Source organism: Enhydra lutris, unplaced genomic scaffold (assembly GCF_002288905.1).
Source record: "Enhydra lutris kenyoni isolate GAN:26980312 unplaced genomic scaffold, ASM228890v2 scaffoldscaffold11, whole genome shotgun sequence".
Lineage (NCBI taxonomy): Eukaryota > Metazoa > Chordata > Mammalia > Carnivora > Mustelidae > Enhydra > Enhydra lutris.
The window spans coordinates 542,540-567,088 of record NW_019154095.1 but is presented as its reverse complement, the minus strand read 5'-3'; the positions used below and the strand labels follow the sequence as shown (position 1 = coordinate 567,088).

The 24,549-nt window shown below is 53.2% G+C and overlaps 1 protein-coding gene across 2 annotated transcripts in view; it reads left to right on the top strand.

Moving 5' to 3' along the window:
• LOC111144410 (glutamate rich 1) overlaps nucleotides 1–20,645 on the top strand; it is a 55,039-nt gene extending 34,394 nt beyond the window's left edge. Inside the window, exons 4-6 of one of the 2 annotated variants that reach the window (XM_022498685.1) lie at nucleotides 13,734–14,207; nucleotides 16,416–16,610; nucleotides 20,139–20,645. In XM_022498685.1, the coding sequence (XP_022354393.1) occupies nucleotides 13,734–14,207; nucleotides 16,416–16,610; nucleotides 20,139–20,212 (743 nt within the window). In that variant the 3' untranslated portion in view covers nucleotides 20,213–20,645. Of the gene's footprint in view, nucleotides 1–13,733; nucleotides 14,208–16,415 lie in introns of both variants that reach the window. The other variant, XM_022498684.1, reaches the window with a different exon arrangement.
• Nucleotides 20,646–24,549: the final 3,904 nt, after the last annotated feature.

The window sequence follows — 24,549 nt, the reverse complement described above, 5'->3', positions numbered from 1 at the left end:
TTCCATTTTTCTACATATGGCTGTCCAATTTTCCCAACACCAATTGTTGAAGAGACTGTCTTTTTTCCATTGGACATTCTTTCCTGCTCTGTCAAAGATTAGTTGACCGTAGAGTTGAGGGTCCATTTCTGGGCTCTTCACTCTGTTCCATTGATCTATGTGTCTGTTTTTGTGCCAGTACCATACTGTCTCACGATTACAGCTTTGTAATAGAGCTTGAAGTCAGGCATTGCAATGCCCCCAGCTTTGGTTTTCTGTTTCAACAATCCCTGGCTATTCAGGGTCATTTCTGTTCCATACAAATTGTAGGATTGTTTGTTCCAGTTCTGTGAGAATGTCGATGGTATTTTGGTAGGGACGGCATTGAACGCGTAAGTGCTCTGGGCGGCACAGACATTTTCACAATGTTTATTCTTCCAGTCCATGAGCATGGAGCGTTTTTCCTTCTTTGTCTTCCTCCATTTCGTTCAGCAGTGTTCCGCAGTTTCTAGAGTACAGATCCTTTACGTCTTTGGTTAGGCTCATTGCTCTGACCGTCTCCCTGGCTGGGCCGGTTCCCAGCGATCTTGCGAGAACGTTGGTTTGAGAGTCCCACTACAGGCGCTCCTCCTTCTTCAGCTTTCCCCTGGGAAGTCTGACTCCCTGCTTGGTTCACGGCCGTCTCCAAAGCCCACACACGTTTGCCATCACATTACAGGGGTTCCTCACTCTTGAGGTTCCTGTCCCATCTGCCCAGTAACTTTTCCCTTCACACTCCCAGGCGGGGTGCAGTGCAGGTTTGAAACCCAGGAGCAGGACCTCGGTCTGCCTGGCTCTCCTCTGGGAATATGGCAGCAAGCTGGGGCCCCCTCCCGGTGGGTCCAGCTCAGGACACTGACTGAGCAAGGTTGGGTCTCTGGTGAGCCCCTCCCGATGCGCCAGCACGTGTGTTTGCTGGCCTCTGCGCAGCCCGTTCTCAGCGGCCCCCACCACCCCCATGCCTTCCATGGCACTGCTGTGGTCCTGGGTGCTTCCCTCCCTGTCCCACTCACGGATGTCCCTCCCGAGGCTCCCACACCCCCGGCATCCATCGCTGTGCCATCTGAGAGGGCCTCACACAGGTCCTGCCCCGACCCGCAGTGAAGGCTTGCTGGGCACACCTTCCTCACTGTGACCTGCTGCAGTCTACAGTGTCCTTTGACACATGCCCCACGAGGCCCCTCTGGCCCAGCCTGGGATTCCTTCCTCATGTCTGTTCTCTGCCCACCAGTGTCTGCCCACTGACATCTCTGTCATCTTTCTCTCTCCTCTGGATTCACTTTCCTTGCCTGCCTAGTGGGGGTAACAACCCAGACATGTGCGCCCGGAAATAAGCCCAGCCATAGGGTCGATGAATCTTGGACAAAGGAGGTAAGAATATGCAATGGGAAGGAGCAGTCTCTTCAAAATACAGCTGGGATGGCTGAACAGCTCCACGCAGAGCAATGAAACTGGGCCACTCTCTTATCCACACACAAACAAACTCGAAATGGATGTAAGTCCTAAATGGGAGACCTGAAACCATAAAAATGCTAGAAGGAAGCATGGAGGGAAAGCTCTTTGACATAGTTCTTGTGAGTGATTTTTAAAATTTGACACCAAAAACAGAGTCAAATAAGAGTAAAAAATAAAATAACCTACTGGTTGGGTGCCTGGGTGGCTCAGTGGGTTGAGGCTCTGCCTTTGGCTCAGGTTGTGATCTCAGGGTCCTGGGTTTGAGCCTTGCACTGGGCTCTCTGCTCAGCAGGGAGCCTGCTTCCCCCTCTCTCTGTCTGCCTCTCTGCCTACTTGTGATCTCTCTCTCTCTCTCCATCAAATAAATAAATAAAAGCTTTATCAAACCAAAGATTTTGCACAGTGAAGGAACAAACAAAACTAAAAGGCAACCTACTGAATGGGAAAAATATTTGCAAAGTATATATCCAATAAGGGGTTAATGTTCCAAATATAAAAAGAATTCATACAACAGTAGCCAGAAAACAATCTGATTGGAAAATGGGCAGAAGACATGAACAGACATTTCCACAAAGAAGACATCCAGATGGCCAACAGACACATGAAAAAGGGCTCCACATCACTCAGCATCAGGGAAATACAAGTCAAAACCACAGTGAGATCCCACCTCACACCAGTCAGATTCGCTAAAATTAACCAGTCAGGAGACGACTGGTGTTGGAGAGGATGCGGAGAAAGGGGAGCCTCCTGCACTGTTGGTGGGAATGCAAGCTGGTGCAACCACTCTGGAAAACAGCGTGGAGGTTCCTCAAACAATTTGAAAAGAACTTCCCTATGACCCAGCTCTTCCACCGCCAGGCCCGTAACCACAGGGAATGGAAACGGGATCTCAAGTTGATGCCTGCCTCCCACGTTCCTGGTGCATTACTGACAATCGCCAAGACACGGAAGCAACCCTGCCTGTCCACGAAAGACCGTGTCGCATGCATCCAGCAGGACATGGTTCAGCCGTGAGGAAGGGAGGGGTCCTGCATTCACAACCATGTTGATGGGCTTCCAGGGCGTTGTGCTGAATGGAGAGTCTGAGGGGAAAGTTAAATACATGGTTTCATGTTGTGGAATCTAAGAACAGAAAGCAGAGCCCTGGAAACGGAGCCTAGGGAAGTGATTGCTAGTGGTTGGGAGAAACAGGGAGGTGGGCAGAGGGTCGGATTTTAGCTGTATGATGAGTCAGGCGTGGGTTGCCCGCCGTGTAAAGCTGGGGAGGGACGCCGTGGAGGAAAGGGCTCATGCAGCACATGTAGTAATAATACTGCGAAGCGCCCTTGCCCAGGATTCCCATGAAATGCTAAGGTTGCAGCCCCTGCAGCGCATGCCGAAGTGTTCCCGGGGAGGACCGGGTATCCTGAGCTGCAGGCTTCAGGGCCGCGCGTCCACGATGGCACCTGAGTAGGCCGACGCCAACTGTCAGCGCGCCAGGCCACAGGGGCGGGGCCACGGGGAGCGTCCCTGCCGCACTCGGGTTCAGAGCCCTGCAGGTGCGCGGTCTCACCTGACCACGGCCCCGGTGCCTGGCTGTGCTCTGAGGTTTTGTGACAGGCCTCCGTCAGCGGCACCAGACAAGAAGGAACATCACTGGGCGGCGAGCGGTGAGAGGTGCCAGCAGTGGAGGAGGAGTGTGTGGGGTCTGAGACCCGAGGGCTTACTGTGTCTGAACCACCTGGTCTGCCCAGCTCCTGACCTGCTTGGGTTGCGTTTTTCTCATCTGTATAATGAGGGGTTTGAGTAGACGGTTTTCTGAATTCTTTCCCAGTTTTACGGGTGAGTGCGTTTAGATTTCCTTGAACTAATTGTCCTGAAAAGTGATAACGGGTAAAGAAGATTCATGAAATTAATTCTAACACAGTGTCTCTGACCCCACTCTGTCTCACAGTGAGTCAGCGACACACACCGCAGGCTCTCCGGCCAGCGAGGGGCTGTGGCAAGCAAACTTGACACCGATGGGGGGAAGCAGGCTGTCCAGCAGACAGTGTGTTCCCAAAAGCACGGAGGCCGCGATGAGATGGGGCCAAGCCCAGCAGGGCTACGCTTCACTCTGCCCACAGTCACCGTGGACAGATAGCAGCCCATATCCGAGTCTGCTTTCCCGCCATGTCCCCGCGGCCTGGCCTGACCAAAGTCGGCCAGAGAGACAGGAGTGTCTTGTGGTGCTTTCCGAAGGCATCAGGGAACTGACAGGTGCACAGACCACATTATCCCACTGTGGCTGGCGAGACCCTCCAGACTCCACACTCAGGGACTCCATGTGACCCATTCTTCCGTCGTCACACGGACACAAAGTGGGTTACCGGTGACCTCTGGTTTCATATGGGATTTCACAAACCCTTCTGCAGGGCAATTTACATCTTCTCGTAAATTATCTAAGAAATAGGAAATGAAAAATACTGAAACATGGGACAGGGGTGTGTGGTTCCTGCCGTCGGCTGTGGACACCGTACAAGAACGGTAATGTGGAATGAATTCTACTAAGCCTCTGCTATACCCCGAAATAATGAGGTGGTGCCAGAACCCCATGAATTCTGCACGTAAATCCCACTGCATTCCCACACTTGGTCCTGTTCTCAATCTCCGCATCCTCAGAGCCTCTAAGAACACAAGTTTGCCCCAAACCAGTCATTGTGAAGCAGTAGGTGTCCATGCATGAGCCAGTGGTGGGTCTCTACTTCTGGCCGGCACACCTCGTGAGGGAGGCTTCACACCCAGCATCCTCTAGGCCACCTCGTCTCTGGTGGCATCTCTGAGAGCTTCCCAAAGCCACCAGGGTCCCAGCCATCCAGGACCCTACGTGAGCTTTCTGGTAACCCAAGGAACCCCGTTAGGAAACAGTCAAGGAACCCAGGTCTCCTCCACATTCATCCCAATCAGTCTGATAGGGAGAGAGAATCCCTGCATTAAGAGGGTGTCTTTCTGGTTGTGTGGCTAACAAGGAGGAACTCTGAGGATCCCGCAGTCTAAGTGGACCACATGTCGCTGTATTTCTGGTTCCAAAAGACAGTTGGTGCCCATTTGTGGAGAAGAGGAATAAGCAACATTTGCTGTAGACGTCAGAGCACGAGGAGCTCTACACAGTCTCATGGCTGGATCTGAAACACGAGCTCTTTACTGAGAACCTAGTATGTCAAACATCGGAGAAACAGAATAGGCTGAAACGCAGCCCTCAGAGCTCACAGGTGAGTAACAAAGCTGATAACTGGTCTTCTCCTCCCACACTGTTGCGAGTTTCTAGTGGGAGGAGAGCTCTGGGGACGAAGGAAGCAGGTCTGAGCTGGACTTGGCAGTAAGCAAAGGCGTAAACAGGAACAAGTTAGTTTTAGGAATGAAGAATCCTAAGAAGGTCTGGCGTGTTCATGTGAAAAGTGTTGTAAAGGGTCAGGTTTATCATTTCAGCATATTTTTGTAAGTTATTTTATGTTACTAGGAGTTCTGCATGTAATCCAGCCAAACAGCTGCGTTCTGTTCTGCTGCTAAACGTGGTTACGTTCGTTTGTGTGTAGACATTGCTCAAGGGACATGCGTGGTCTACAGGTTGTTCTGAAGCGTTAGCACTTACACACGTGGATCTTCATGTTGACTGTGCCGCCTGTGTATCAGATCTCGTTACTGACACACGTTGCTGTTCTTCAAGAGCAGGGTTGAACCACGTGTGGTTATCCTTCGGGCATGAATAGGGCCAACAGTCACTAAGCCCCTGGTGGCCGTGCCAGATGTCCCAGGGCAGGAGGCAGGCAGGCCAGCAACATGTGATCTGGGACCAGAGAGCACGCTTGGCATCTGGCTAGTGGTCGGCCGGTCCTGTCTGCAGAGAACGGGTTCACACAAGGAAAATGTGTGCTCGGGCACCTCGAGCATCCGTGCGAAGCCGCCGGTGCCGTGGGTCTGGAGGACAGGGTGGACCGTGCACCGTGTGTGAGGCTGCCTCCATCATGCAGCACGGAGCCGTGGTGGGAGAGGGTTGGTGTGTCCACACTGGCCGTCCACATCCAGCACCCAGCGGCCAGCCCGGGCACCCTCCCTGCTCCTTGCTACACATCTTTCCTGGAGGTGAGAGGCAAGAGACAGGTGCCCGGTGTCCCCACACCTCCAGCTCAGGGAGTCTGGGACACGGACGCACCTGCCCGGCACACAGCCTGTCCACTTGGCCTGTGACTTCCTCGTCCCTGGGCCGTCTTGTTCTTGGAGGACATAGTGACTCCGTATAACTCGTCTCTAGCTCTGTATTCATTGAAGAACTTCAGTGTCTCTTTACTTTCACTGTTTTCATTACTTTCCTGGTTTGCACATTCTCTAGAAGAAATTCCTCTTCACCTAATTTAACTTTTATGAGTTGTGTCGTGGTTTTAACATTTTATCAAATGGATTTGGGATTTTATTGGCATATATTAAACCACTTATGTTATTAATTCAAAGCTTTCACCGGTTTTTTGGTCATTTGATTGGAAGTTATCACCAAGAATTACTCTAAGGACGGATTGTTTTGAGAAGCCCATATCTGAGTGTTCTCGGGGTGACGCGCCATCCAATTATTCTCCCGCTAAGCGCCTGTCTCTCAATCTTCAAGACTTGAGTTTTATTTTCCAAACGCATAGAATCCAAGCCTATTCACAACTAACATAGAGAACTGGGTGGTGATTTCAGCATCAAAACCCGTTTCAGAAGCGAAGGCGGGAAGTAATGAGGCTGGAGACTGGTCTCGTGCACTGACCGCGTGTTCGTCACGTTCGTGTGGCAACAGCTCAGAGCCACTGTCCGAAGTGCTTCTCGGAGCGAAGTGACCTGACAGCCGCTGGGCACACAGCCTGACAGAGGAGGAGTTTGTTACCTGGACTGTGGTGTCGTGGTTTTGGTCTTGGAAGGAAGAGTCGGAGAGAGCCTGGATCTCAAGCGCACCCCCCCGTGGAGCCCTGTCCCGTGACCCTGAGGTCGCCCCCGGAGTGGAAATCCATAGTCTGACACTTGACCGTGGAGCCGCCCTGGGCCCCCCAATTGTAGTGTGAAGCCATGCCCTTTTTTCCATGGCATGAAGGTCCCGTGTGTTCTTCCGATGTTATTTGGAATTAAAACCTAAGTTACCCCTTGAGCTGAAGCAAAGCTCAGACACGCCTCTCGCAGCCACTGCCCCGTCTTGCTCTCTTGTCCAGAGCCAGCTGAGAAAAAGAGTGAGCAAATCCATTTTTCAAAGGTACAGCCACCGCTGCCCTCTATGCAGGCTGGGCCGTAGGCCGGCCCCTGCCTGGCTCTCCCGTGTTCCCATCCTCACAGTCCCTGGTGGGGGAGGGCCAGCCCCAGGAACCAAGCAGCCACATCCCAATGAAACAGGGACACGTCCCCCAACTCACACCCCATTCTCCCCTTGCTGAATGTGTGCAGTTAGCACCTGTCACTGGCCAATACTGTCCTGAATATGAGGCAGTTCCAGGGACACCTGGGGGGCTCAGGTCACAATCTCACAGTCCTGGGATCGAGTCCCGCTTCACCGGGAGTCTGCTTCTCCCTCCCCCTCTGTCACTCTCTCTCAAATAAATAAAAAATCTTTAAAAACAAGAGAATGTACTTCGAAGCACCCCGTGTCTTCCTGTTTTCACAAGGACTGTCGTGTACGGGTCAGATCGACGCTGACCGTGAGCTTACGGCTTCACACTTAGCACCAGGACAGCATTGAGGCCTGAAGGGTAATCACCATGTGCATTTGTAGCCTTAGCTTTGAATCTAGAATGAAACTCGTATTTCCTGTAAAATACTTAGCTTTTGTGGGGCACCTGGGTGGCTCAGTTGTTGGGCGTCTGCCTTGAGCTCAGCTCGTGATCCCGGGGTCCTGGGATTGAGCCCCGCATCGGGCTCCCTGCTCGGTGGGAAGCCTGCTTCTCCCTCTCCCACTCCCTTGGCTTCTGTTCCCTCTCTCGCTGTGCCTCTCTGTCAAATAAACAAACAAATAAACAAAACACTTAGCTTTTTTCTGATGCAGCATGGGGCAGCTGTGAGAACTGGACTTAGCCGGAAACTGGGACTATTTTGGTCTCTGACTATTTCCACCACAGCAGCTCGTCGGAAAGCGTGGAGGCGCCAAGCGGTAGCTGAGAGAACTTGGACACATTGTGATTATTTTTAAGATTAGCATTTCTGAAAGGTATGTTTTGGGGATGGCAGCTTTTCAAAATTAGTGTGTTTCTCAGACTATAAATAGGCCACTGGTTCCCTAATATAGATGTTTCCATAGCTTTTACTGTGCGTGAAGGTTTGAAGAAGGCAAGATTGCAGGTGTGCCCTGGGCCCGTGAAGACAGAACATTCTAGAGTGTGGAGGAGCACGTGTTTGGACAAAGTCCTTTCACAGAGCTGCAGCCCAGCGTCTCTTGTGAGATGGAAGGTCAGGGTAGCAGAAGTCACAGAAAACTAGCATTTAAGATACCTTCCATTGTGGAAGAACCTTGCTTTCGAAGGGCAGGGAGCTTGCGGGATGGGAGAGAAAGACACAGCTCCAGGCAAGTCGGGAACTTTCCATCATCACACGGGTTTCGTTTTCCACCTGCCTTCTACCTCTGTGTGTCCGTCCCTCCAGCCCACCCAGCAGATGGCTGCCGACCCAAGCTGCTCACAGGTTCGCAGTGGAGACAGCCCGCCCTTGTGAGGTTACTGCCTGGGGACAGTGCAAGGGTCCTGAGACAGAGATGGAGAGACAGAGATGGAGAGAGACAGAGAGAGATGCAGAGACAGAGAGACATACAGACAGAAACACAGAGACAGAGAGAGACAGAAACTGAGAGGGACTGTGACAGAGACAGACAGACAGAGACACAGAGATGGAGGCAGCCCCTGACTGATGGAGCACAGCCCCGGAGCCGTCCCTGCTGCCCCGTGCTCAAGGCCTGGGCTTAAGGGTGAGCCCGTCACGGCCCCTGGCCTCTGGGTAGCCCACAGTGGCCACTGTGTGTAGGCGACAGCTCCCTGAAGTGAAATGAAAGCTGGGGCATGCCGGCCGTGCCCTGGGCCCCCGTGGACATTCCCCTCAGCCCAGTGTCGTCGGGACCAGAGCCCATGACATCAAGTGAGGATGGATGAGAGCCTGGTCTGGTCTGAGGGGTGAGGGGGCCGCCTGAGGAAAGACCCATTCACCGAGGCCGTGTGGGGCCCGGGGAGGCCAGGCTACAGGCAGAGCTGTGACTGCTTGAGGACAGGGCACGAAAGACAGGTCAAGGGATCAAGCTCAAGGTGGGGGTGGCAGGACCAAGGATGTGTGGTGCCCCTAACACACCACAGAAATGTCATCGGTCACCACGAGCAGACGGGGCTTCCTGAGTCGACTGCACTGGCCTATCATCTCCGGGCTCGGCTCTGCCCCTCATGGCCTGCCCCACCTGCGTCCCCTGCTCCTTCCTGAGGGCTCAGGGGCTGCCACTTGCCACATGCAAGCCTTCTCGGGCTGACAGCAGTGGCCCAGCCGGAGGTTATGATGAACCATTTAGAATATACAAAATTATGGAAACATTTTTGAAGGTTCTGAGTTAAAATATATATATATATATATTTTACTTCTCGTCTAACCAAGAGATGAGAGGAAAGAACCAGATCATTACTGTTGTGCTTCACCAGTTCTTTTCCCATAAAGAAATACTTTCTACCTAGATCTTTGCATCAAAAATGTAAATCCCGAGCCAGATGCCATCAGGATTCCGTGCAGGAGTTACACGTTGATTTCTTCCACAGGCTCCTAGCTTGGGCGAGAAGGTCGCTGCCGTGGACTGATGTAAGATTCTGGCCGCGCCGCCAGACTTCAGGGCACTGTTGTCAAGGAGCTCTTACTGTGCACCGACCTTCGCCGACTGCGGACGCACCTGGTGCCACTTGGCAGAAAGCACCGGCTGTGTGAGGTGTGCGCCCGGACGGAGGGGACGTGTCCGGGAGCGGTTCTGCTCCGGCGGGCTCCGGGACAAAGCCTCTGTGTGGGTCACGCTGGAGACGTGCCCGGGGTTGTGCTGCATTGCCCTCCACTGTGTCCTTGCTACCCCTGCCTTCCATCCAGGACCTCGTGGGGTTTTGTGGGTTTGACTCCCACCCCCCAGGACACTTTCTTCCTTCATCTCATTTGTGAAAATTATTCACCAGCACCTTTTCTCCTCGGTTGTCCGATGTGTGTGCCTGGCCGTGGGGTTCTCACCACCTTCATAGCAGGTCGCCTATGCTGTTCTTCTGTGTTAGCTCATACGTAGGATACTCTGCCCCATACTTCATCTTCCAGAAGCGTCAGGAACTGCGGTCATCCTGTGGCGTTCGGACCTGAGCGTGGGAAGAACCTCATGTACACACTGCTGCAGGGGTGGGGGGTGTCTGGAGCACCCCTGGCCCTGGCCACCTGCTCCCCCAGCAGGCACCCCCCCCAAGTCTGGGTGTTTTGGGGTCTTCACGCAGGGAGCTCAGAGTGTGGATCTGTGGCTCAGGCAGGGAACAGTGCGGGGTGGGGGGACCTGCTCTAGCCCTGTAGCATCACGGGACCACGATCTGCAGTCCCTCACTCGCTGTCATTATCTTGTGGTCCCCGATCCATGTGGTCATGTGCCGGGCGCTTCCTTCTTGGGTGGGCCCCTCCCACTGCAGGGCTGTGCGCTCACCTGGGCACGGCCATCCCGTGCCGTCTCGCAGGTGTCCTGTGTTTGCACGAGCGGCTGTGGTGCCTGCCCATTGACTCTGCCTTCCCTCCCGGCTCCAGTGCGCCGTTCCTCGCCTTTCCGCCCTGCCAGGATCTCCCCCGGTGGGCGTCGTACGCCTTTCCCAACCTCCGGAAAGGCTTCCAGGATGTTACCCCGTGTGCCATGTTCACTGTGGGTTTTTTGTGGCTGCCCTGTGTCAGAATTCTCTGCTACCATTCCTGCTTTGCTACGAGTTTTTATCGTGTGGTTTTTAAATCAGCTACTTTGTATCCCTGGAACCTGTGGACATTTATGGGCAGGATCACCTGCTGCTGTCCCATCTCAGAAGGTCCCCACCAGGGTCTGGAGAGAGGACAGTGCACCCTGTGTCTGTTCTCTGGGAACACCTGTGTAAGCTGGGCATTAATCTTTTCCCTAAATGTTTAATAGAAGCCACAGGTGAATTGACCTAGACCTTAAGTTGTTTTTTTTTTTTTAAGATTTTATTCATTTATTTGATAGAGAGAGGACACAAGTAGGCAGAACAGCAGGCAGAGAGAGAGGGGGAAGTAGACTTCCCACCAAGCAGGGAGCCTGATGCGGGGCTGGATCCCAGGACCCTGAGGTCATGACCTGAGCCGAAGGCAGAGGCCTAACCCGCTGAGCCACCCAGGTGCCCTAGACCTGAAGTTCTTTTAACCGGAGATTCCATTTCTCTGAGAGACATGGGACTAAGCTGTTCCATTTCTTCATGCATCCATTTTGCCATTTTGGTAAGTTGTGTTTTTCTCAGGATCCTCCATCTCATACAGACTCATTTATTTGTGTGGAATTGTCCACAGTGTCCTGTAGCGGCCATCAGTCTGTGTACATATGCCTCCACCACCTGGCCGGTGGCTCGCACCTCCCCTGCCCCTCCGCGCCCTGTCTTGCCGGTTGTTCATCCGTTTCCTGTCTTCAGGGTTGACTTGTCTCTGCTGCACCATTTTCCCTGTCTTTTCTGCCCTTGTGTGCATTTCTTCTACTTTCACTGTGTTTCACTTGCTCTTGTTTTCCTGGCTTCTTCAGGTGTTTCCATCATTGGTTTATAGCTTTCTCCTGACGCATTTAAGAGTATAAATTCCTGTTTAAGTAGAATTTACTCACATCCCATATGTTTGGAAATGTTATAATTTCATCAAGTTTAAAATAAGTTCATTTTTTTAAATTACAAAAACAGTATTTGCTCATTGCCTTAAAGTTGGAAATCAGGACAGTGCAGTAGGAAAAAACCCAACCTATGCTCACACCGTACAAGGCAGGACAGCTAGCATGCTGGGTGTGGGCTTACAGTACCGTAGTGTCGTCGTTTCCTTGCACAGAGTGCACACACACGCACACACCTGCCCATGTGGAACAGTGTGAGGCACTGAGTGTGCGTCATTTTCCTTGCACAGAGTGCACACACACGCACACACCTGCCGCATGGAACAGTGTGAGGCACTGAGTGTGCGTCGTTTTCCTTGCACAGAGTGCACACACACGCACACACCTGCCACGTGGAACAGTGTGATGCACTGAGTGTGTGTCGTTTCCTTGCACAGAGTGCACACACACGCACACACACACACACCTACTGCATGGAACGGTGTGAGGCACTGAGTGTGCATCGTTTTCCTTGCACAGAGTGCACACACCGCATCTGCCCATGTAGAACGCTGTGTGGCACTGATGGTTTCATGGTGTCTCTGCGGCCCCCTCTCAAACAGCAGATGGGCAGTGCGCTCACGCTCAGCACCCAGCACAGGAGATAAGCCTCTGAGGCTGAGAGCAGCAGGTGGCGAGGCTGGGGGAGCTTGGAGGAGGGCGCTGCTCACGAGGACCCCGGAGGATTCAGCGTGAAAAGCTGTGGGCGCAGCGCAGCGCACCTGCCGTTGCTCCCCAGGTGGCTCTGCTCTGAGGTGTGAGATGGTGGGACAGCCGATGATTCCTTTTCTCCATGTGAAGGAAGGCAGGCACATACGAACGATGAGGGGAAATTTATGTATTTCTTTTTTTAACCGGACCTGGGAAATTAAAAAAAAAAAACACGTAGTTCCATGAGGAGCTGACTTCTGAGCGTTTGTATTTCCTGAGAGCAGCTGCTCACAGACCTTGTGACTCAGCCTCGGTCTGTCGGCTGCACTTGGCGGGCCCCACGGCCGACGCGCTTCGGACGAAATAGCACAATACCATGCTCAGTTAATCCTGCATGACCAAGGAGGGGCCTTCGACACACCGACGGGGGGACCTGAGGGCAGTCTGGTGTCACCGTTTCACAAGGAGTGGCCTCGGCTTCGCACTCAGGTCACGATTGTGCCGGGGTTCACAGGTGTGGCCGTCATGTTGTCAGGCGAGCCAGGAGAACTCACTCAAAAAGTAGCAGGGACACTTTCTCCGTGTGCACGCACAGCGTCTACTTTGGCACGGAGCCGGCAGGATGGGGGCTCAGGCCCGCGGTCGGCCGCTCAGCCGGAGAAGCGGGGATGGGCTGCGCCGTGGCCTGGCATCCGGAGCGCAGGGCGGGGGGGTGATGTGTCCAGAGTGCCAGCACCGGCCGGTTCCCATCTCAGTCACCTGGAGAGGTGGGTGAGGAGAGAGGCCACGCGAGAGATGTGCATGTGGGCACAACTGTTTGTGTGTGCGTCTGCGAGCAAAGCTAGAGGCGGAATTACAGCCTGGAGTAGAGCATACGGGGCGGGAGAGTTTTACTCAGTACAGTAACCGTGCTTGCGCCTGGCCCACAGACGTCACACACTCTGACTCCCCACAGTAATCCCACGGGGGTGCCACTCGGGAATGAGAACTGCCCAAACACGAGACTTATTGGTGAGGGTTGTGCTCCTGGGGCCACTCGGCCGGGCCTGCAGAGTCGTTGGCTGGCGTGGACCCTGTCTGTGCCACCTCCAAGGGGCGAGGGGGACACTCGTGGCCCTTGGGTGCAGGACTTCCATGGCTACTGTGTCAGCTCTGTGACCCTCCCAACCACCGCCGTCTGCGAGCCCTGCCCGATGCCGCGCTCTCGTCAGAGGCCTGGGGGCGGGTGCACGGCTGACCCGGTGCCGCTGACTATGAGCCCGGGCTCCTCCTTCCTTTCTGGCTGCGACCTCGTGCTGGTTCCTGCACTGGACCTGCTCCTTATGACTCGTGCTCACATCCGAGTAACTCTTAGAAGGCACCAAAGTAAAATCTCAAGAAACAGGAATTAACATATTTTCTCCACGGCCACAGGCCTGAAATTTCACTCCCAATAAAACCGCAACAGCTCTTGCATCCCCGAAACCTCACGTTTGCCACGCACGACCGCAGCAACAGTGGGTGTGCGCAGTCTGTCCTCACGCGGGCCTCTCCGGAGGAACGTGCCCGCTGCACGTTTAGTTCCGGGGAAGTCCCAGGTTCTGCGGTCAGGTGGTCACTTGAGATAAAGCTGAGAAGCACTCAGGTGACTATTTTAAATTCCTTTTCTATTGAATCTGCAAGATTCTAACGGAAAACTTAGCCTGCTGTGTTTGTTGTGGTTCCATTGTACGGAATGCCGTTGTGTTTGAATTTGTTTTTGTAGAGGAGGAGCTTCCCGATCCACCAAAGAGAAGAAGGGCGAGAAAGCATAAATCCAGGAAGAGTTTTAAAAATCCCAATAATGATCACACGGAACCAGCAGAATTAGAGAAACAGCAGAGTCTTTTACAAGAAAAGTCGCAGCCACAGCCCACAGATGGCCCCACGATCAGTAGAAATAAGAAGAGGAAACTGAAGAAAAAGCAGCAGATGAAGAGGAAGAAAGCTGCGGGTTTACTCACAGCAGCCTCTGGCCGCAACTTCATGTACCAGCCCGAGGAGGGCGACAGCGAGCAAGGAGCCCCTGCAGACAGCAGCGGGGACGACGAGGGGGACGATGAGGAGGACCGGGCAGACGTCTGCGGGGAGCACCAGGACAGGACAGATGCCAACGAGGAAGACGTTAAAAGTACCGATGAGAAGGCAGATGGGATCCTAAACTTTCTGAAGTCGACACAAGAAATTTATTTTTATGATGGTATGTTTTTTTACCGTTCTTGTGAATAATGGTATCCATGTATGCGGAAAAAATAAATACAGTAAAAAGTTTAAATGCTTAAAATATGGAACATTAAAACATTCAGCAGTCAGAGTAAGTCATTAGTTTTGAGGCCAGGATCAGAATCTTTAAATTCTCTCCAGTACGGCCGGAGGCGTGCCAGAGAGCGGCGTGGCCCCCACGTGGAGCCATGGCCCCTCACGGGGCTGGTGTCCGCATCCCCACCGCTTTCAGCCCGATGTCGGGGGTGTGGTGCTGTCGGGAAAGGTAAGTGCGTTCGGTGGGGCCGACGGCCTCACGCTCGCCTCGGGGAGCTGCTCGGGCCGTGGTGTGAGCACGGGCGCGCTGTGGTTCACTCCCTGCATGGGACTCACGGATTTCAGGTTTTCGGGGAGCGTCTTTGAGCAGCTCTCTGTGTTGCTGCAGGAGGTGGAAAAGGGGAGCAGATGCATTCTCATGGGTGGTAACTCCTCGCACTGGTGTCCACTGACTGACGCCGACCTCAGGATGAGGAAGCAGCAGGGGCTGTCGAACCGCTGTGTTCACCCCAAGGACAGAGGCACTCGGCACGGACATCGCCTGCTCTGACGATGCTCCAGTGGGTTCAGGGGCTGGGGTGGGTTTGGTGAATCCTGATGTGAACAGGAACTTGACCTTATGAACAAGACTGAGAAATACTGGCTCTGGGATAATTTGGGGGATAAGGAACTGATTTACACAAGGGTGTAAAAATGCCCTTATTAATAGATCAGTTTTACCCTATCGCCTTTAGCACGCCTGTCAGCGCTGCGTCTTGACAGAGTGAAAATGGACTTAACAGACCCAGACGAGGGTAGTGGGAACACAGTGCTAATAGGCACAGGAGCCTCAGAAAGACCTAAGTATGGGACCCATTGCCTGTGAATCTGGGAGGTTCTGCAGAAAAACACCCGAGAGGGTAGACCCCAGAGTAGGTGACACCATGTGAAGGCCGAGCGGCGCTCCACAGCCTCCTTCCCCTGGGGGCGTCTGCTGGCCATGCATGTGGGCACAGGAGCAGGGTGCAGGGAGGGCCGGCTGAGCCCTGGGAAGCTCACCCACCGGCACAGCTTCAGCCACAGGCAGACCTCGAGAGGGAGGGGAGGCCCAGTGGCTGCCATGTGTGGTGTGGAAGGAGAGCCAGGGAAGCAGACGCTCAGCGGGTCCCTCAGAACCTTTGCCAGATGCTGCACCGTGGGGCAGAAGGTAGGGAGATGCCAGGAGCTTTGATGACACGGTGGACCTTGGCAGTTTCGGGGTGCTGACAGGTCTGACAAGGGTTGAACCCTCGAGCACCCCAGAGGGCCACACACTTGGAGCAGGGGTGGGTGGGGATGTCCGCTCAGTCCCCGCAGGGGCGGGTTTGGCCAGACCACCGTCAGACTCCATCCCCACATTAAATTAGCAGGAGAAACCACGAGAAAACATGCAGTGGAGACGTTGATGTTATCAGACAGGCGTTGAAAGAGCTGGGATTAATAAAAAAAATAGAAAAGTTGAAAAAATTGGAGAATTTCACCAGATAGCCTCAATCTATTAAGACAGTCAAATGGAAATTCTGAGAAGTATGGTCACTGAGACTAAGATCTCCATGCTGAGTGTGAGCAGGAGGTCGGTTCAGAACGAGAGAGATCAATGGCCGGGAAACAGGCAGACTGGGGCTCACAGGCGCCGCGGGGGTCGGGAACAGGTCTGACACGGTGTGCGTGGGAGTCCAGGACGGGGCGCTGGGGGCATGTGCAGAGATAGCTGGGAGTTCTCCCAAGTTGGGAAAGGCCATCAAGTCATAGACTCAGAATGCTGTAGGAACTCCAGGTGGGATTAATGCAGAAAACATACCCAGAGCACTTGCCGTGCAGCGGGAGTGGGGGCAGGGGCGCCCGAGGCCAGTCCGCAGAGCTGGGCCATGTCTGGGGCCCTGTTGCCACCCGGGACTCCCAGCAGCATGTCTGAAAGGTGTTGCAGGACGGGGAGGCGCAGACAGGCAGGCCTCCTCCGGCTTCAGCAGCGCCTGTTCGCTGCTCACAGTTCGCGTTCTGCTCGGATGGTCTCTCCCAGCAGCTTCGGTGCAAACAGCTTGTTCCGAGCAGACGTGTCTGGTTGGGGGCTTACGTTCGCCCGACGAGAGTAAAGGTGAACATGTGTTTCTGTGACCCTGGCTTTGCTCAGGTGCCTGCACGGATGGGGACTCAGCCGTGTCCCTGGAGGCTTGTCAGGAGCTGCTCCAGCGTCTCGAGGACCACAGCGTGTCCCCCTCCGACGTGCTCCTGGTGGATGACATGAAAACACTGTTACTCTTGCGAGACACCACGAGCCTGCAGCGCGCCCTGGAGAGGTTCCCGGCGTGTTGCACCATGCCGCCCGGTACGTACACGGCCCCTAGGGTTTGCCTCCAAGACCCCGCTTGGCAGCAGAACAGCCCGGGGTGGAGCAGTGGGGCGTGCGCGCAGCTTGTCGGGACACGGGAATGTGCGTGCTGTAAGCACGACTCATGGGACGGGCGCAGAAGGACCTGTGCCGTCTGATCTTCCAGACGGCGAGCTGCGAACCATTAGGGCCAGACGTCACCCGTTTAAATGTTCCCCCTTCCCTTCTTCTTTCTCTGCTGTGCTGCTAAGAGGTTAACTTGTTCTGCTGCTGAATACCTTGGAGACAGATGAATTACAAGATGACTTCTCCCTTGTGCATCGGCCTTTATAGGGTACCCATTCCACACAAACCTCCAGGTGCTGGGCCAGCCATGCTCAAGTCCTCCCAATGTCATGGGGTTGACTTCATGTCAGTAGCTTGAAATGGGTGGTGGGGGGATATGAGGCCACAGGAGTGTGCAGACAGCCAGGATCAGAAAGCCAGGGCTTTGTCTGGAGGACCGCCATGCAGAGCCCCACACCTGACCCACACCAGGCATGTGGCTGAGTGAATGGAGCTGTTCTGCGGACTTCTCCAAGAATGTCAGAGCGGCCACGCTAACCATTTCTACCCAGAAACCTCATGGTGCAGCTGGAAGGTCAAGATTAACATAGTATCAGATCAGGTGAGAGGACGGTAAGGCCATCCCAGTGTGGCGCAGGGATGACAAGCAGGGGAGTGACAGGGACTGTCAACATTTCATTCTCCAGCTGGGGCTGCCGCTCACCTAGCAGGGGTCCTGGAGAAGCTGCCCCCCAATGTCCTGAATTAGCGTGTTTGTTGAACTTCATCAACGTCTTCCTGTTTCGTGTTCTGTTCTCAGCTGCTGGATTCTCGGAGAACGGGGCAAACAAAGCCCTGCCCTTGGGTGCTTGTGTCCTGGTGGGGAGACGGGAGACAAGGTCGGGAGCAGACGCCAGTTGTATGCGCGCTAGACAGGAGGCTCGTGTCCCGGTGGGGAGACGGGAGATGGGAGACAAGATCGGGAGCTAGCACCAGCCTTGTGCGCACTAGACAGGAGGCTCATGTCCCGGTGGGGAGACGGGAGACAAGATCAGGAGCAGACACTGGCCGTGTGCGTGCTAGATGGGATGCTTGTGTCCTGGTGAGGAGACAGGAGACGAGGTTGGGAGGAGACGCCAGCCATGTGCGCGCTAGATAGGAGGCTCGTGTCTGGGGGAGGGGAGACAGGAGACGAGGTTGGGAGCAGACGCCGGCCATGTAGATGTGAGATGAGAGTCTGCAGAGAAGGAAATCCTGCAGGAGGAGATATTCTTGCAGCCAGGGACAAACGCACTGGAATGGAGTGTGGTGGAGGTCATGTGGGAGCGGGTGGTGGGCACGGACAGACGGGATGGAGGGTAACGTGGTGGTGGTGTCGGCCCGAGTGCAACATGGCCCGTGCCATGGCTACGGGCTTCTGCTCCCAGATACAAGCAAGACTCCCGGCTCTCAAATTCAGACCAGAGTGAAGGGTCAGGAGCAGGAGGCTGGGGGCCTAGCTTACAGTGAGAGAAGCCATCTGGAGGTGTGGAGGTTCAAGGAGGCTGTGCAGGTAAGAGCTGCAGCATGGCTGTGTGGGCAGGCGTGGGGCCTGAGCCCCTGGAAGAGCCCAGTGGTGGGCTCTGAGCTGTGATGCTGCATCGGGCAGTCCCGGGAGAGGGATCCTCGGGAGCCAGGGTCACATGGGGCCAGGTGGGATGCTGGCTGGACACCCAGTGTGGGACTGAGAATGGGGAAGGTTGCCAGGGGCCACCTTCACAGAGCAGAGAAGGTGGAGGAGAGCGGAGAGCTGTCTGGGGACCCCTGCAGGAGGAGGCGTGGGGAGCCTGGAAGGGAGTGTGCGGTGAGCACCGCAGAGGGGAGGCTGATGCTCCTGGAGCCCTTCTGTTGAGGGGCCACAGCCTGGCGCAGTTGGGCAGCCGGAGCTTCCTGAGAGGCTTAGCCGGTGTCCGCACTCAGTGCTGGTTCTCCTGAGTGGAGCAGACTTGAGTTTCCATCAGGTTTCAGCTCAAATTGCAGAAAGCCAGTTTTATTAAGTTAAACAAATATAAAGTATTTATGAGATAAAAGTAAATGATTTTAAATTCTCAGAATTTGTGCTGTGTTCCTCCCATGGAGGCCTTTCTTCTGCGTTTCTCTGTCGTGTGCCGGCAGTTTTCGGCCACACGTGGGGATTTAGCAGGGATGTTTCTCTCAGCTTCTTACGTCCACGTCACGGGACAAGTTTCATCACCAAGCTCGCTCCCTTTCCCCGCTCGGTGGAACTTAACTTACAAGCAGTTGAAGCACTTTTCTTAGAAACAGAGTCCCCGTTAGTGCGCGTAGGAGATGCGTTCTGAGCTTTTCTGCCCAAAGCTACGTTGTAGACGGAGTGTGTTACGAGCGGTGAGGCCCGTCTTGGGAGGTCGACGTGTCTGACGTGGGCATGTCGTGGCCTGCATGGGCAGCAGGCGGTCTGGGAACAGCAGCATTTGGGGGCAGCACAGGTGCCTCCCCACCGCTCAGCTGTTACCCTACCTGACTCTGGGGGGGTCTGGGCTGCACCCCGGTCAGTCTCCTCACACGGTCCTGCCTGTGTTTGCCAGCTGGGGCAAAGCTGGTGCACAGGAAAGGGGGCTGCCTCCTTGACCCCTTATGGTTCCAACATACAGGTGCCACGGGTCCACCAGGAACCTGGGCCTCTACTGCATGTTGTCCTGTGACCCTCCTCAACGCCTGGTGAGGGAGCGAGAGGTCAGGGGCCAGGCTGCTGGCGGGGGCCGCAGGCACATTTGGAATGGCCTCTGCCCTGCGCCTCTGCTCCCAGTGGGTGGGGGCGGAGCTCCCTGCGCAGTTGCCTACAGCGGACCAGGCTGCAGGGGTGCTGGCCGCAGGTGGCTCCCGAGGGCAGTCCACGCTCAGTCGGGGCTGGGAGGCCGCTGTGCGTCGGTGGCAGCCTGTGAGGAGTGTTGAGTGGTTAGGACGCCTGGCACCTGAGCCAGAGAACCTGCACCCAAAGCTGGGCAGGTCCCTGAGGCGGGAGAGGGGCGGGTTGAACCAGAGGCCGGCTGCAGGGCGCAACGGGGTGATCGCGCTGGTCCTGCGTGTCCACGCCTCTAGGGGCTCCGTCTCCAACCCCTGAGCGCTCCGCTCCCCTGCGTGCCCGCCGCCGCCTCCACTGGGTCTCCATGCGCCTGTGGCTTCCCCTGAGCACCAGTGGCGACGCTATTCTGTGGTGGGTTTTCTGAAGGTCCGACACAGCCTGCAGACGGCTGGCTCTTACCCGACAGAAACACCGACCCCCAGGATTTCTCCGTGTGCCGAGGGCTCACGTGCCGCGGCCGGTATCACTTCGGCGCTGGAGCCGAGCTTTATTGGGGTTTCTGCAGGCTCTGCTCAGAGCCAACAGCTAGTTTCTGTAAGACCGACACGGGCCGTCTTTGTCTGGGGTTTTCCTGTGCTACTTTATTTTCTGTTTTACGTTGTGTGCTTGCTTCCCAGACCAGGCCAGAGTGCTCTCGGCTTTCTTTAATTACTGGATCACACACATCCTTCCCGAGAAACAACGGGAATAAATCAGTGCGTCTGGAAGAGCGGACATTTAGCAAGAAAATATCAAAGGCAAACATGAGGCCAGCAGAGACATTCCTACAAAGAAGACAGAATCCCCCCGCTTCTGTTGTAACCCGGATCCCGGGAACTATGAAAACATCCCAGCGCATTGTTTGTTTGTGTGTTGTACACAATGAGCAACACGCAATCCGAGACTTCGAGAAACTGGGATAAAATGGACCTTTCTCAATTATCGGAACTTGCTGTGACTTAGATTACTACACAGTGATCCTGTTTCTTTGATTCTTGTAAAATTTGAAAATGGATGTTCTGTTAAATGTAATAGACTGTATAGTTTGAAGTTGTTTATTTTTATAGAGTCATATAAACTTGTATTTGAAACTCTGTGTTTTAAGAACACTTTATGGACATTAAATGTTGTGGGTTTAAGTCATATGAGTCTGGTCGAATTTATTATTTTCTTCCTTGTTGCCTCTTCTCTGCTTTGAGAACATCAAGACATCATTTTCCCAGTCTGACCTTTCCTTTTGTCTTGGTGATAGTCACCTGTTTGTAGGATTACTGGGTTCTAGAAACACCTGTCAGCTGATGCACAGTTTAGGAGGTCATTAGCTTTGTCCATGAAAATGTATTTGTTCATTGTGGTAAAATATGCATAACATGAAAATCATCAGTGTACAACTCCGTGTCCACGAGTAATCCGCAGTATCGTGTTCAGGCTAAACAACATTCCGCGATATGCGTATGCCACATTTTGTTTGCCGGACATCTGGCTGTTGTGATTAGTGGACACCGTGCACAGAATGCTGTGTGGACACGTGTGTTCCCACCTCTCAAGGGGTAGGGTTGCTGGGTCTGATGGTAACTCTGCATGCGACTTCTCGAGGAAATGTTGGTCTGCTGTCCACGGTGGCCACACCATCCTGCATCCCACCAGCCCTGCACGGAGGTGCCATGGCCCCCACATCCACACTGACACTCTTATCTCCTGTTTCCTTGGCGGGAGCCGTCCTGAAGGCAGCAAAGTGATGTCTTCCTGTGCTTGCGGTCTGCATCTCCCAGGCGCGGATGCTTCTCAGCATCTTTTCGCCTGCGTGTGGACCATTCTCTTTTTCAGGGAAACACCTGTTGAAGTCATCGTCCATTAGTGAGCTGGATTATATGGTTTCTGTCATTGGATTATAAGAATTTTTTATATATTCTAAATACTAATCCCTTATCAGAGAAATGGTCTGACAGTGTTTTCTCCCATTCTGTGGCCTGCCTGCCTTTTCTCTCTCTTACTACTGTTCCAATTGTTTACATTTTGGTGTAGTCCAACTTAGTTATGTTTTCCTTTCCTGTGTTTCCTGATGCTTCATATCTAGGAAATAATTGCCAGACCAGTATCATAAGGTTTCTCCCAAGAGTTTCATAGTTCTTCATAACTCTTATATTTAGGTCTTTGATCCATTTTGAGTTAATTTTTATATATGGTGTAAGCTAAAATCCAGTTTTATTCTTTTGTGTGTGGATATTCAATTTTCCTAGGATTGTATGTTGAAAAGACTGGCCTTTCCTGATCTTGGCACCCTTGTTGAAAATCATTTGACTGTGTTTGGGAGGGTTTATTTCAGCGTTCTCTGTTCTATTCCATTGGTTTGTATGTCTATCCTTATGCCAGGACCACAGTTTTCATTACTCTAGCTTTGTGAAAGGTATGAGACCAGGAAGTGTAAATCCTCTAGCTTTGTTCTTTTTGTTTGTTTTGGCTATGTGAGGCCCCTTGAGATTCCATGTGAATTTTAGGCTAGAGTTTTCTATCTCTGGAAAAAATATGTTTGGTATTTTCATAGGGATTGCCTTGAACCTGGAGATCACTTTGGGTGGTGTGATCATCTCAACACTATTATTAAGTCTTCCACTCCATGAACATGGGATGCCTTTCTGTGTATTTACGTCTCTTTCTAAATTCCCTTTAACAATGTTTTGTAGTAGTCAGTATACTAGTCTTTCTGTCCACCATTAAGCTTAGTCCTAAGTGTCTTATTCTCGCTGATACAGTTGTAAATGAAATTGTTTTCTTAATTGCCTTTTCAGATTGTTCATCACTAGAATAGAAATGCAACTTATTTTTATATATTGGTTTTGTTTCCTGCAATTTCGCTGAATAATAGTGGTGTCTGTGTGTACTCCCTAGAGTTTTCTCTATAACATGATCATATCAGCTCTGAAGGAGATCATTCTGTTTCTTCTCTTCCAATTTGGATGCCCCATTCTCCAGAGATCCTCTCCCCTCATCACCCCTCCATGTCCTTAAGAGATGCCTGTTCCACTAACTAGAACCTTCTGGAGACAGATTGGGACAGCCAGTATTTGTTACCTGTTCTGGAGATCCATCAGTTTGCAACTAGGTGCTGTGAAGCAACCTGAGCTTCATAAAAGTCAGTAAATGGAGCCACTAGCTAGACCTGGACACGAGCATAGGCCCACACACCCCAGGGCTATGACCAAGAAAATGATTGCCCATGGACAGAGTGGGGGCATGTCCTAAAGGAGGCATTTTGGGGAGGGCACATCTTAAGGTGGGAGAGGAGGGCAGCATCACGGGTCACTCTTCCTGAAGTCTGGCTCCTCCCCGCTCTGCCCCAGGCAGAAATGTCACCTGCACAAGTGTCCTACCATCCACTGCCTCTCCCTCTCCCTGAATAGTAAGTCAACATAGAATGTGGGTGACGTCCGAGACCCAGGAGTCCTGCCCCGTCCCGCAGGGACAAGGGACCACTCCACAGGCGAGATGTTAGCTGTTACTTGCCTTCAGGGTCTCCCTGACTGACCTCGGGAAACCTGTCTTTTCACTGTGCCAGGCTGTGAACCTCCCCTCAGTGTCTGTGAATTGATAAACCAGGTCTGCCAATATGAAAATATTGACAGATTCATTAATTTTCCTGTTAATTCTCACTTTCTAATTTGTGTCTCTTAAATTTGATCCATGTACATTTTTTCTGTGCATGGCAAGTTAATACACGGTTGATGGAGAGGAAAACCTCCAGTTGGCAGGCAGACAGGGCCCTTCATTTGGTCTCTTTCCTCTTACTGTCAACTCCCTTCCTAGCCCCTCCCCAGCTCGGTTTTACCTTCTTTGTTTCCCAGGCCACACCCAAACGAACGTACTCAGGAGCAGGATGTAATCCCAGGGCTGGGGAGGAGGGGCGATCAGGCCGGTGAGTTTCTTTTCTTATTCAAAGGAGAAAAAAAATCCCTCTTCTACAGAACAAAGGCAAATAAATCCTGTCTCTAATCTGTCCGCCTAAAAATGGTAATCTGCTTACCACCATGGGGTTGAAGTTGGGTAGTAATTAGGTCAATTTATTGTTTATAAAAGTGCAGGATATTCACAGAGTCCATGTGACCTGTGCTCTGTGAGCCAGTCTTGACAGGGAAGGAAGCTCTCGGGAAATGGGGCATCTGTTAGCTTGCTGGGATGCAGACTGGGCCTCAGAGAAAAGCCCGTCCACACCTTCCCGCTGTCAGAGACCCCAGAGGCCTGAGAGGAGACTCGGCATACACACAAGTGTTTCCCGCCCCCACGACCCCAGGCTGCCGTGTCTTCAGAGAAAAGCTGTCCTGAGTTCACTGGCACCACTTGACCAAATCTGGATTTTTCTTCTGTGTCCAGCACGTGCTTGAGCCCTAGCGTTTTCTCGAGGGAGCTTGTCCTCTCCTTTGGGAACACATTCTTCAGAGACTCTGATGAAAACCTTGGGGCTTCTCCAAAATTAGGAGCAGATGTACGCATCCACCCCACCACGCACAAACATCACACACAACTTCAAAGAGGCTGCATATTCCCCCAAACCCGTTCACCAGTGTGTTAGTACTCTCCTTCTGCACAAGAAATTACCAAAAAACCAGTGGCTTTAAGCAGCACCCACGTAGTCCCTCCCTGTGTCTGTGGGTCAGGGCACAGGCACAGCACCTGGCTCGTGAGCTCAGGGTCTTCCCAGGCTGTTGGCGGAGCTCTGCTCCTGTAGTTCAGGACTGAGGTCCTGGTTTTCTTGCTGGCTGTTGGGTGGGACATCTCTCAGCTCCTTGAGGACCCCCATGTCCCAGCCGTGGACCCTCTGAGTCCCTCCTGACCTGGCAGTGACCCTTCAAAGCCAGCAGAACACTCTAGGAAGAGCTGAGTCTTTGCCAGGGCTCCCTCTGATGGATTGGGCCCCCCCGGGATGCTCTCCCTTTTGGTTAACTTAGAACTGATGATTGGGGAATGTCCGGGCACGGCAGTGAATGTAGACAAGCCTTTTTTGGGCTCACACTGCTCATAGGGCACCTGGCCATGGCAATGTCGGCCACACAT